The 13,785-nt window shown below is 54.0% G+C and overlaps 1 protein-coding gene across 1 annotated transcript in view; it reads left to right on the top strand.

The window, feature by feature from the left end:
• The first annotated feature begins 708 nt into the window (after positions 1 to 708).
• Positions 709 to 13,785, top strand: part of SH3GL1 (SH3 domain containing GRB2 like 1, endophilin A2) — a 30,098-nt gene continuing 17,021 nt past the window's right edge. The window contains exon 1 of the mRNA XM_031436985.2: positions 709 to 943. Within this exon, the coding sequence (XP_031292845.1) occupies positions 899 to 943 (45 nt within the window). The 5' untranslated portion in view covers positions 709 to 898. The remainder of the gene's footprint in view (positions 944 to 13,785) is intronic.

Raw genomic sequence — 13,785 nt, 5'->3', positions numbered from 1 at the left:
AGCAACGGGAATCATGGGTTATAAAAGAGGAAGAGAGTCGAAGTCAGAAAAGATGATAGGGCCAAATTATGCAAGTTTTGTAGGCCATTTTAGGAAATTGGGAGAGTATTCTAAGGCCAGTAGATGGTCTTTAAATAGGGGACTGATGTGATCAGAATTGTATTATAGAAGCTTATTTTTGGCTGTCTTGTAGGGGATGAATTGGAGGGGAGAACAGGTTGGCTGGCCGAATGGTCTGATCCTAGCAGAGAGGAGAGTTGGGAAGGTGGAAAGGAGGGTGGAATGATACCCTAATGTCTGACTTGGGCAACTGAATGGATGAACACAGGGCTGGACCGGGTGGTAGTGGAAGGAATTAAACGCACAGAATAATTGGGTATAGCTGAGATCAGCAAACATGGATCTTAAGATTTATAAACCCAGCCTCTGGAGTTCTACCTGCCTCTTGGCCTCCCCAACTTCTGCAAAAAGGTCTAAGCGCCTTTCCTAAGACGTTAGGGCCACCTCCGGGACTCCAGGGGTCGCTACAGCCGCTACGGCCCCTCTAGGCTCGCCCTGGTCCACTCACTCGCCGAGGTGTCCTTCGGGGCAGCCGGCTAAGTGCCCGTGCGCTTCCCGGCCGGCAGGGGGCGCGCGAGTGCAGACGGGGTCGGGAGCGCGCGGGCGCGGGGGCCGGCACCGGAAGTGTGCGGTTGCCATGTAATATCCTGGCTGCGCGAGCGCGCGAGGAGCTGGGGCGGCGCTGGGGCCAGCGCGGAGCTGGCGAGAGGGCGGTGGAGGCGGTGCCGTAGGGGCCCGCTGAGGCGCGTGGGGGGTTGGCGGCGCCCGGGAGCCTGTCGCTTGTGCGGTCCCTCCGGTTCGGTGGGTCCAAGCAGAAGGCCCGACGGCGGGAGGCAGCATGTCGGTAGCGGGGCTGAAGAAGCAGTTCTACAAGGCGAGCCAGGTGAGCGGAGGCCGTGGCGGGGGCGACCCCCGGGCCCCAGGCTGCTCGGAGAGGGGCCAGGCCACGGCAGGCCTGGCCCGGGCTCGGGAGAGGGCCCGGGCCACGGAGGGGGCGGCATTGGCACGTGTCCCCCACAGGGTGGGGACAGCCTAAGAAAGACGAGGTCTGCGTGCGAGATGGCCCAGGCCCTGCCCGCTGTGTGGGCTCCAGTTTCCTCGAAAAGGGTGGGCAGACTTGAGAGAAGCAGAGATTTCCCCAGAGGCTGGCCCCCGGACGTGGACCCCTGCCCTCCTGTCCTCGCCTCTAAAAGGGCAGGGAGTGGGGAGGGAGAGAAGGGGAAGAAACAGTCCTGAGGCTGTCGACACAGGACTCTTGCCAGAGAGCCCAGAGGCAGGGAAATTTTGTGTCTAGACCAATTTTCTTTTTAAACAAAAAACCTTTTCCGTGAGTCCGGTACAAAGTTGAAAGGGTAGAGTGAAAAGTCAGTTTCCCACTTCAGCCCCTCAGGCATCCAGTCCCTCTCCCCAGAGATAGGGACTGTCACCGGCGACTTATGTCTCTTACCAAACGAAAGTGTATGCCTTCCCCTGAAAAACACACATAGTGGTAGTATGGTCTATGTAGAACTGTGTATTTGGTGTTTTTCATTTAATGTGTCTTGGAGAGCACACTAGGGACAGAATCCTCCACCTCGGATCATTCTCTGTTGTGGCAGTCGTTCTGGGCCCTGTGGGGCATGGAGCAGCATCCCTGGCCCCCACCCACTCGATACAAGGAACATCCCCCTGAGTTATGATAACCACAAATGTATCCGGATGCTGCTGAATGTCCTTAGGGGAACCCCTTCCCTTCCCCTCTCTGAGAGCTACAACACTGGAGCCTACTCCTAGAGCTTTTTGGATCTTTTTCATGGGTACATGATACCCCATTCCATGAAATCTGTTATAATTTAATTAGCTAGTTGTGTGGCAGTGGATGTTTAGATTTTCAGTAGTTTTCTGCTACAAGCAGTACTATAGTGAATAGCCAGGGATATCTGTGCTCGCAGGTGGAATTGGATCTATAGGATAAGTTCCCAGAAGTGGAATGCTGAATCCAAGAAAATAAGCGTTATCCACGTGACAGACAGAATAGGTGTTTTGGAAGGTCCAGGCCCCATCGCTCAGGAGTCTGGTGGAAGCTGTGGATCCACTCTTCAGAAAACTGGGCAAACGCAAAATTCAGTTTGTAATTTCAGATCCAAGAAGCTGCAGATTTGTTGATCCTATAAGAACCTTAGGTCTGAAGTTTGTGTGGATAAATTCCAGGAAGGATGGGCAACAGTGTCCTGGCAAACTGGAATCTACCCACAATTTGGAGAGGTCCAGTGGGAGGGAAGAGAAATGAGTCCCCAGTAATACACAGCTGGTACCTTTTGCCCCTTGAGGGAAAAAGTAATGACCCTAGTGGTTGTCCAGAGCTAAAGGTATTTGGAGACTATCTCTAGACTCCAGGCTAAACCCTGGTGGAAGAGAGATTTAATCCAGAGGGATTCTGGGATTGTTGCTGAGAGTACAGCTCTTTGCCCCAGCAGGGTGAAATTAAGTGACCTGGCCCTGGGTTAGACCCTCAACTAGAAGGCCTCAGGCCCCCGCCTACTTGACAGGAACACTTTCAAGTGCTGCTCACTCTCTTAGACCCTGATGTAGTCCCTTCTGCAGGAGCTATAGGTCTTGGAAGAATTCCTGGGTCACTTTGTTCCCTCGTGTAGACAGGTCTCTGGAAGCCCTCCCCACCACCCCTAGCCATCACGGCCCAGGCTGGTGGCCCATACGGTCTCCAGCAGACAGGCTGTGCTAGAGGAACTAGCTGGGCCTCTCAGCCAGCCACCAGAGCTTTCCTCTTGGGGAAGAAGGATGGCCTGCATTCAGATCTGTGGGAAGCGCTTTGAAACATGGAAAGCACAGTGCAGTGTAAGCTGGTGGTTCGGACCGACTTATTAACTCGACATTCTGAGGCCCAGTCCCAAAGGATTGCTGCAGTGGCCACATCCTACTCTAAGGACAGTTGTCTTGGCCTCCTAATGGATTCTTTGTTGAGTTGTTGCTACCAAGAACCACCCTGGTTATGTTCCGTTCTCCTTCGTAATAATTTCCATAGACCTTCAGCATCTCCACCCTTCACCTGGATGTGTCCATCTCTTTGTGTGTTCCTTTTCTCGATCTTACTATATGTGCTGCCAAAGCAAGCACCTTTTCTCGATCTTAGGAACACCTCTTTTACCCTCTTCTATGCCCTCAAAATACGGTCATCTGTTCCAGGGTAATATTCTTGTTATGTTGTGATAATGGGTAGATTGAGTTTTCACCTTGTGAACAGTACTAAGCTTTAAACTGGTCAGTCTCAATTTGTCTCATCTGGCCCAAGGGTAAGTGCACTCTTCTTTCTACACAAAAGGAGTTGGGGGCATTTGTCTTCCTGTAGAACAGTGCTTCTCAGCCAGGGCCAGTTCCACCCTCCAGAGGACATTGGCAGTATCTGGAGACATTTTTGTTTGTCACAACACGGTGGACATCTAGTGGTCCATCTTACTGGCATCTAGTGGGTAGAGGCCAGGGATGCTGCTCAGCACCCCACCGTGCCCTGGGCTGCCCCACACAGCCAAGAATTACTGGCCCCAAATGTCAACAGTGCTGAGGTTGAGAAACTTTGCTTTAAGGTTTAAGAAAAGTGAGGATAATTTTATCAAAACAAAACAACAACAAGAAAATCCCTCCTGGGCGTTCTTGTGGCAGCTGCCTGCTTTTCCTAGTTCTCAAAACACAGATAACCACGTAAACACAGATGGACACGTACATAAAACTCAGCAGCTAGATGCCAAGTCTCCCCATCCCAGGCCCTCAGGAGACGCCCAGAGTGTATTTTGTCATCTGGCACTTTTAAGAAGGTGTAAGCTTGCACTGGTGCTTCTCAGCCAGAGGTGACTAACCTTTCCCTCTTTCTTCACCCCCCAAGGGACCTTGGCAACATTTGAGGTGGTTTTTTGGTTGTCACGCCTTAGGAAAAGGGTGCTACCTTCATGATAGTAAGTAGAGGCCTGGGATGGTTGCTAAACATCCTACAACACACAGGATAGCCTTCCACACAACAAAGAATACCTGGCCCTGAATGACAGAATCGCCAAAGGTCAGAAACCCTACTTTGAAACAGGTTCTAGATTTCAAAGGCTTGTAACAGCATTGTTTCTAAGTTGAGAAATAGAAGCCAGGTGGATGTGTGAGAGCGCGCCGGGGTTAGAGAAGCTTGGTTTCTAGTAGGTGAGGCTGTGATGCTAATTAGAAGTTTCTGTCTCATTGATGATACTGGCAACAAGTCAGCTACCAGTATCTGGCAGTGTACCGGCAAATTCCACGCCGCTTCATCTCTGGTGAACACTTTCCAGTCTTGAATAAAATCAGTTTGAGCTTGAGTGGGAAGTTTGTGAGTTTTCACTTCTTATTGTGAACTGGTCTCCGACTGGCTGAGGGCCTGGGCTGAGGAAAGTTGAAGAATCTAGAGAGTAAAGCAGCCAAAGAAATAGTCGTCTGTCTTGGTCTCACGGTTTTGGTCCCCTCCAGCCTCCTGGTGTAATGTCACTCCCTCGACCTTGTACTTCCGCACGTCTAGAATTAAGGGACACGCTTTTATGAGTCTTTCTGGGGAACTGAGGAGGATAAAGGAACCCAACAGTGAGATCTAGACTCGAAAGTTCACTTCTCATTGTAGTATGTTTGGGTGACATTAATTTCAAGACCTAAACTGCTAACTGGTTTCCTGATAATTCTTGTGGCTGGGCTGTGCGGAGATTTGAGAGTGTAACTAGGGACAGATATGGCGGCTGGCCTGATTTTTTCTTTCTTTCTTTTTTTTTTTTGCCTGAAAGGAGGGAGAGAATTTGAACTCTAAAAGATTGGTCCCGTCTGAGCCGGAGGGGAAATTTGTGACCACCACATCCCACAGCTTTGAAGTTTGTTGGATACTCGCTGGGCCCCAGCTTCGTGTCTAGCAGGAAAGAGTGAACTTCCTAAGACAGACATAGGGTAGGGGCAGGCCTGGGGGACCTAGGACCCCACCCTGTTGGAGTCAGCAGTAGCTGGGGGATGTAGACCATCCCCAGGTACTGGCTGCTCTGACCTATTTTTTAAACTTCATTTTGTGGAATCACAAATGGCTTTTGATTTCCCAGCAAAGTTCTTGGCATGCTAAGTAATGGACATGGAATGATCTTAAGATACAAAAATCTGGAACTTGTAACCCATTAGTCTCAGCACAAATAGAAGTGTGGAACCCATGAGCTGGGAACAACAGGTGTCAGGCAGGGTCTGGAGAGGGGTCCCCGCCTAGGCTCTTCAGCTCAGCAGCTGCAGGCTAACCTCCGGAAGACCTTCGGCCTTGGGACAGCAGACACGGGAAGGGCTTTTGGCCACTGCCACGTCCACGTGCAATGGGAACTGGGTTAAGTCCACTCTTACAGGAAGCCACTCTGCTGACTCATTCTGTAGGAAAACCCTTGACCTAGCAGTGTCCCTGCAGGACCCTGGGTGGAGATGGTCCCATCCTGCTCCTTCAGTGGCCAGGCTGGGCTCTCCCCACTTGGCATTCCGTCACCACCTTGCTTGGATGGACTAACCAGCCCCGTGTTTTAGGCTGGGCTTTGGAGCTACGGCAGACGTTCAAGACTGTCCTTTCCCAGAGGAACCAGGAGCCTCTTTCAACCCCACTCCTTCCCAGGCCTGTGTATAAAACCAGGTTAACTGGACCCCCTCGGCACAGGACCTACGGTTTGCAATCAGGGAGGCACCCTGTAACCAAACAGCATCCTGCATACTCTTGTTATGAACACACCAGGACCAAGGGGCCATCACATTCTGATTCTGCTGCCTGTGAGTGCTGCACATCAGGCCTAAAGTTCACCTCTGACTCAGAATCCTGTGTGTATTAAAGACCAAGTGGGAGCTAATCGCCCTGCTTCTCTGGGTGGTGTTTTGAGGCAGAGCTGTAGGATACTTAATTATATTCTTTGTGCCACTTAATAGCAGCCTGTGAGGTTAGGAGTTTCACAGTATCTCCCTGTTCAGTTTGAGAAATTGGGGGCTGTCACAATGCTGAGACCCTAGAACCATCAAAGACTTAGCAAGTGAACCAAGGAAACTGCTTTTACCCACCCACCTGTCCACCCAGGCTCCCTGTGGAGCAGCCTAGCGACCGCTTAGTGCCTTTGGGGGCCTTGAGCTCACCGCCTGCCCTTCAGGTGTCTGTCTGCGCTTCTGTTTGCTTCTTTCTTCAGAGGACAGACTGGCCGGCTGTGACCGCCCCCTCGGGCCTGCCATTTGCCTGAGGCGTCTGTGTCCTGTGACCTTCGACCTTGGGATGTGTGCCTCAGTTAGCTCTGCCCTGGCCCCTGTCTCTCGTCTCCTCTTTGCTGCCGATATTCTGAAACTGGTCCAGCCTGGGGAAACTTGGTTTTTAATTTGGGGCGTGCAGCCAGCTTCCTCCCTGGGATTTTGGAGGCATCTGCACGTTTTGACACTGTGGAGCAGCCGCTGGCCAGGGGAGTGGCGGAGGAAAGTCGGATTGTCTTCTCTTTCTGGTTTCTGAGGTGGGGGGTGGAGTTTCTGAGCTTTAAGGAGGATTTGGTGCTGAAGCTTTCCAGCCGCTGGCCTCTTTGCCTCCTGGGGTTAGGCGCTCACAGACTCATTGAGGCATCTGTACCCCTGTGCTCAGACCCTTCTTGGCTTTGTAATGTGCCTGGGGAAGTGTTAGGGTTGGTCTTTTCTGGTTCTTTCTTAAAGCTGCTCCTGGAAAGCTGGATGGAAGAATGTGTCAGCCTGTAGCTGCAGCTGGTTCCTCTCACCTCCCTCCCTTCTGCTCTCCCCCTCCTACCTTCTCTCCTCCTCCTCTTCTTTTTCTTGTCTTTCTCTCTCTCTCTTTCTCTCTGCTGCCCCGCTGCCCCCCTCCTCTCTCCCCCTCCTCTCTCACCACCCCAGGCCTGGATTTGCAGCCACTTTTCCCAAGCACTGCAGTTTGGGTCGATTTTGCTTATTTCCTGTTAAGCAGTAACCAGGGTTCCCAGAACATGGGCTCCCAGAGGACAGCTTCATCTTCCTTTCCACTCAGCTCCTAGAAAAACCTGCTGACTGGGCCCAAGATCGGGGTCACGCTCAGAAGCTCCCAACCACAGCAGGAAAACAGACTTGCCGTTTCCTCCGAAGGGCCTGACTCAGCGTGAGCTGCTGTCGCTCTGGGAAGGGCTGCTGCCTGGCTGCTCAGCTCCCACACCTGGGCACTAAACCCCTCCAGCAGCACCGCACCCGCAGTGTGACACAGCCTAGCCCAGGGTCGCTGTCCCAGGAACTCGACAAATGTCTGATGGACAGATGTGTTTGCCCTGCATCGTGGGTTGTGAGAGTGCGAAAGTGGGAGGTCTTGTGGGCAAGCCTAGGAAGGGCAGAGATGGCACCTGTGAGGGGACATCCCCAGCCAACGTGAGGTGCGGTTTTGTCTCCAACCTGGCATTCAGGACCTTCTGGAGCCCACGCCCTGGCCCCAGCTTTAAATGCCACCCTCCCCCTCACAGACAGCACGCTCCAGTCTGACAGGTCTGCTCAGACTTGTACCTTCCCACCTCCTTCCTCACCCAGCCCATTCTCGTTTCCACTTCCTGTTTTTCCTCAGAGCCCTGTGGTATCTTCCTTTATCCTTGCTATCTCCCTGGACCGCCCCCCGGAAGTACTTCACCCTCCCAGCATCTTGCCCTGTAGTCTCCTGCCCACATGCCACACCAAGCACATTCTCACATCCAGTGTGCTCTTCGGCTCATCAGGCGTGAGCTCCTAAGGGAGCAGGCTGCCTGGCAGCTGGTGAAGGCCTGGATCCTCATGGGTCATGGCTTGCTGACCAAGTTATCAGAAGTGGTGGATTCCTTCTCAGAGCAGGAGTGGGGGGTACCAGTGACAGTGCTTGTACGTCCTGCAGTGTCCCTGGGGGTGGTTCAGCAAGGTCTGTCCAGCAAGGACTGGCAAGGTCTAGGTCGGAAACAGGTCTGACTGGTTTAAAAAAATTAGAAATCAAAGCTCAGAGGTTGTTCCCTTTGGCTTAGGATCTGCCTTGAGGGCTCCAGGCTGAGAGGGACCTGCACTTGGCTGGACCAGGGGGGTCTGGTCTGTGTCACAGGCAGTCTCTGTCACCCAGACCCTGCGACCAAGCCTGAATTTAACCAGAGGTGTCCAGCCCGCTTGGAAAAGGAGTTCCCTTGGCTCTCCTCTCCCCAGGGCCACCAGACTTAACCTCTTAGACATGACCAGCGTTAGCCACGGTCCTGTGTGCAGCCCTTTCTTCCGGCCCCTGGCTTCCACACCTGCCTGCTCTTCTGCCTCTTCTCTCATTTCCTCGGTCAGCTGGCCCGCTCTCTCTCCTCCTCCTCTGCTTGGCCCCTTTGGTCCTCCCTGTGGACTTGCCATCCTGCTTTGGGCCTTCTGCCTCCAGGACCTCAGTTACCTCCCTGCCCCCCCCCCCCCCCCCGGGTACCTATCCTCCAGATCTACCCCCCCCCAGTCACAGCATTCAGACGTGACACTCCCGACCGCCCTCTAGATGGTGGTCCACGACCATCCGGCTGGTCCTAGAAACACAACAGGCTGCTAGGCCCAGTGCACCGGAGGCCTGCCTCCTCACCTGCCCTCCCTCACTCCCCTGTCCCCCACCGCCTTCACGGGGGCACTCCATCTATCACATCAACTTCTGGGCCTGCAGTAACCTCTAACCAGCCTCTAACCAGCATCTGGGCTCACCTCACCTGCCACCTATCCTGTTGCTTGAATTAGTTAACTTGATTTTTAATAGACTCACTTTTAAAATTTATTTTAAAAGGAGTTGATGTTATTTCTTGCTGTAAATCATAGTAACTGGATCGCCAAATACAATAGAAACCAAGTGGTGTAATCCGTTCTTCCTGGATTCCTTCCCTCCAAGCTTGGGATATGGTCCCTCTTGCTAAAGACTTGTTGAAACCGTAAGTGCCCACCGGAAAGTGTCTCCTCACGAGAATGAGGGGATATTGAAAGAGCATCGTGGTGGAAGTAACTCTCACTTGTCCCTGTGTTACCTCTTCTCTTGAGACCCCCCCCCCCGCCCCTCATAGTCTTCACGTAGAACCGGGAAATCCTGTGGACTTGAATTAAGGCATGAAAGAGAAAGCTTTGGGGTGAGGGTGGATATCCCTGAGTGTCTGGGGAGAGGCCTGACACTAAGAGGCAAGGTTTGGTCCATGTGCTTTGTCCTCAGACACCACCTTGGCCTGTAATTCAAGTATCTCTGGCCAGCACACCTCAGTCCAGCCCTGCTTTCTCTAAAGTGGAGCAACTAACTGATGGTTTTTCTGCTGTGGTTTGAGTCTCAGCCCCAGGAGTGAGCAGAGACTTAGATCACCTCTTGGGAGGGAAACTGGGAACTTACTGACCCTTCTCGCCCCCAAGGATCCAAGGCCCGTCCTCGTACCCTGCCATCCGCCTCCCTAGGATGAGGCCCTTTGGCTGCTTTGGGCAGACGGGCATCAACTCGAAGGCCTCAGTTCATCAGAGCCATGATTGTCTGAAGGCAAGAGGGCAGTCCCGGCCCTTCAAGGCCAGCCTTTGTCAAGAAGATGGTGGCCGAGGGGACAGGGACAGGACTTCTCTATCCCCTAACCCTAACCTCCTGGCCTAGGATTGTCCTTTATCTCCTCTCCCTGGGGTGTTTCTTTGGAGGTTGGACATCCTTGCTGTCCCAGCCTCGAGGAGGCTTGGAGCTGCTGCAGCTCCCCGCTGATTGCCCCCGATACACTGGGTTGTGTGTGATGCCCGCGGAGGCTGGCTCTGAGGTTTACCTTTTTCCCCCAGGCCTTGGTGCGCTTACTTCACAGCTGAGAAGCCTTAGGTGTTTCTCCCGGGCTTTCTGGGAAGTTCCTCATCACCATTCCCTTCCCGCCAGCAGACTCAAGGGCAGCTGAGCGCTCAGTCTGCTGTGCCCTGGAGCACCCCATGCCCTTGGCTTCGTCCCAGGGCGGGCAGGAGGTGCTGGCGGGCTGAGTCCCTCTCTGGCCTCCAGACTGCTGGGTTTGGGAGGCGTCGGGGGAAGTTATGGAGATGCGGGCACATGGGGGACCCAGGAGGCAAGTGTGCTGCTTCAGGGCAGTGGGGAGGAGGACCTTTCGGCTGGTCTGAGTCCAGGAGTCCGCTCAGCTCTCAGCAGAGCCTGAGGGGTTGTTGGGCGCCTTCCAGGGGAGTTTCCCCTCAGCTAGTTCCCCATACCTTCCCGGGCCTGGCTGAGAGCCAGGCAGCGCCAGTGCATTGGAAAGGGCACGTCCATTTTCAGGCACCCACGTTTGTGCTATGAGGTGTCTCAGATGTAGAGAGAGACATAAAGAATGACCAGCCCATAGCTGGGTGCCCACGAGAGCGCGAACAAACGCAAGCGGCACCGCCGGAGCAGGCGGCCCCGCCCTCACGCGGCCCCCGCACGCGGGGCACCACCGGAAGGCTCCAGCGTTGTTTTGTAAGTTTACGTGTCGCCCGTGTCCCTGGGAGCAGTAGCTCAGTATTTACTAATTCAGAGTCCAGGCGACTTTGTAGCTCGGTACCACGTAGGTGGCGGGAACTGACTGTTTTCCCGTGGTGGGCAGAGCACCTCCCACCCCCACTGGAGTGTCTCCACCCTCAGCCAGAACCTGCAAATGTGTCACCTTACTTGGCAAAGGGACGTTGCTTTTGGGATTAAAAACTTGGGCCTGGAGGTAGAGAGGTTGCCCTGGATTTCGAGGTGGGCCCAGTCAGCCCTCAAAAGCAGAACTTTCCCCTGCCTGGTCAGAAGGAGACCCAGCGGCAGAGGAGAGAACCAGAGGGGAGGCGGCAGGAGAGGCCCGCCTTGCTGGCTGTGAGACAAGGGGAGGGGCCGTGGGCCAAGGAACGGGGGCTCCTCTAGAAGCCAAAAAGACCGGAAAGCTCTAGAGCTCTCAGAAAGGCACGCAGCCCTGCCAACACCTTGGTCTTCGCCAGGGAAGTCCACATGGGACTTCAGCCCTCTTTCAGATTTTCATGTTGTTTGGGAAACTTGTGTTTTGGGTCACTGAGTTTGTGGTAATTTGTTACAGCAGCCGTAGGAAACTCTTACAGGTTCACACTGTCTTAAAGCCTCATCTGGATAGAGGTTGTAGCTCAGCATCGAAGGGGGGTGTGTGTGCGTGTGTGCGTGTGTGCGCACGCAGGCACGTGTGGTTCATCCTTCCTTAGCTCTCACCTCCAGCTGCATAGCTGAGGTCAGCAAGAAAATAGGACCGATTCACTTTGCCAAGTTGACCAACAGGTGCTGTGCTCAGAGTGGGCCTCCCACTGAGCCGTCTTCCATAGAAGTTGTTCCCTGGTTCCTGGAATCTCACCTTGGTGACTTAGTAGCTAGTGGACTGATAGAAAATCCTCCATCCCCATAGTTTAACATCAGTTTGAAACTGGCTCTGTGTTCAGGTTCTACTGAAGCAAGGAACGCTGTTGCCCGTCTAAACCTCCAGTCCCACAGCGCGGAGACGGCACAGTGGGGTTTCCACCTGCATCACTTCCCACCAACTGTGGCAAGCGGTTGGCAGTTCTGGAGTCTGGTGGCACCACCTCCCCATCACGGAGCCTAGAGACTCATGCCAAACCTCTTCACTCACGGCCCCCCCACCTTCAAAGAGGTATTTCAGAATCATGTCCTGGAAATATGTATGGAGGCCAGCCCTTAGCAATTACGTCTGCGCTGGTGCAGACCCCGTGTCCTCTGTCTCTGTCTTTCCTCACATCATGTTCCTTTCTTCTTTTTCCATCCAAGTTCAAACCATCCTTCAAAGCCAAGTCCAGGGACTTCTCGTGGCTGCCCCTTGGCTTCTTCCTGTGGGTTCCTTGTCGTAGGTCCTTGTATTTTTTTCTTCATGTGTGTGTGTGTGTGTAGTATTGTCTCTCTTTCCCTCTGCTATACCTAGCACATACAAATAACAAACATTTGTTGGATGAATAAGGGCAGCTTTCTCAAAAGGGGGGAGCTGGCCTGCTGACTTTGACCCCAGATGTTCAGCCCCACCCCGATAAAGCAGGTCAGCTCAGGGCAGGAGAGTGTTCCAGACATGCACGGTGGCTTAGTGATTGAAATAGGGTGGATACAGTGACACAGGGTCCTGTGACAGGTGCTGTGTATGGAGAAACCAGGGATGACTCACAAGGAGATGACCTGGACCTTGGCTTTATGAATTTGGGCCTAGGAAGGAGAAGGGAAAGAAGGATGCAGATTTCCCTGGCAGGCAGCCGGAGCGAGGCCCCCAGTGCTGGGGCCTCCAGGTTGCTAGCCTGCCCTGCTGTGTTCTTGTCCCTTGTCCAGGAGCCCAGACACTGCCTGTCTGTGGGTTCAGTCCTTCCAGGGGAGCAGAAGCTGCCCTGGGTGCTGGAGGGAGGTCCTGGCTGCTAGACCATCATCATCAGGGGAAGAGGGATTTGAATATTCATTCTTATGGGTGCTCACTGAGGCAGTGGCAGCACCAGACACACATCGCATGATGACAACAGAGAAGCAAGACCTGAGGGCAGGGCCGGTTTTCTCCTGCAAAAGTCAAAATAAAAAGGCATCACTGGGGAGCTCCTTGAGTCGGCACCGCACAGCCTTGGCAAATGCGGCAGTACCCCCAGCTTACCAGGCATGGGGTCTCCTGTGCACAGAGCATACGTGCAGCTTCCTGGGGGTGCACACCGGCATCTCCCTGAAGAACGGGGAGACGGTGGCACATCGAGGTGGAGAGAGGGAGGGATATCCCGGGGAGGAGGGCGTGGTGCAGGATCATGTCAGCCAGGATCAAGGTAGAAAGCCACTCGGGGTATTGAGGGTCAGCCAGTAGACTGGGTCTGTTGGCTGGACAGAAGCAGGGGAGGAGGGGTGGCTTGGAGACTGGCAGGAACCTGGGCCAGGGCATGAGGGAGTTTGCGGCCCATCCTCTTCCTTCAAACCCTGTCGTTTTACCTCTTGATGCTTCTACTCTTTCCTCCCCGCAAGTAGAGCTTCAGAATTGTGCATCCCAGCTGCCCATCAACAAATACACTTGGTGCCTCGAGCCTTCTGGAGTCTGGATTATGATCCGTAGGAGCTTTTGGTACAATGGAGAGCTAGCACATCAGCCTGCTATCAACCCAGTTTTACACAGGTCCCTCGTGGGAGGGCCTTCACTCCAGAGGCCCTGGTGTCCTTAATGTCCCCGTCATCCAGGCCCCTCAGTGTATCCTGCCTCTGAACCTCACCTGTGCATGGACACCACCTCAAGCTGCTTGCGTGCAGCCCTCCTGGCCTCGTTCTTTCCTTGGGATGCCCATCAACCAGGGAATGGCAGGCTCGTCTTTGTAGAGCAGCTTGTGGTTCTTAAAGCCTTTTCACACCTGAGTCCCACAGCACGTCGTCGTCACCACGTTTGACAGTTGAGGAGACTGAGGCTCAGAGGAGTCCACATTCCTGCTGTAAGTCACAGCGTGGTGGACAGAGCTGGAGGCAGTATCGGGCTGCAGTCCAGACCCCATGGCTCCCTGGCGCCTGGCCCTGTCTGGGGACCTCGCGGGCACGCCCTGTTTTGGCTTGTTAGTTAACACACCTGGGGGCGTTCTCTCTGAGCTTCTAGAAGGCGGGGGTCTCCCTACTGTGCATCGTGCTCCCTGGCTGCTCATGGCAGCCGGCCCTGCCCACGGGCAGTTAATGTTTGGGGACAGGGTGCATGTGGGTAGGGAGGCGGGGCTCTCCTGGGTGCCGATGCTCGACTGAAGATGATCCACAGCCAAGGAGTC

Source organism: Camelus dromedarius, chromosome 27 (assembly GCF_036321535.1).
Source record: "Camelus dromedarius isolate mCamDro1 chromosome 27, mCamDro1.pat, whole genome shotgun sequence".
Taxonomy (NCBI): Eukaryota; Metazoa; Chordata; class Mammalia; order Artiodactyla; family Camelidae; genus Camelus; species Camelus dromedarius.
This window is presented reverse-complemented; position numbering and strand designations above follow the sequence as displayed.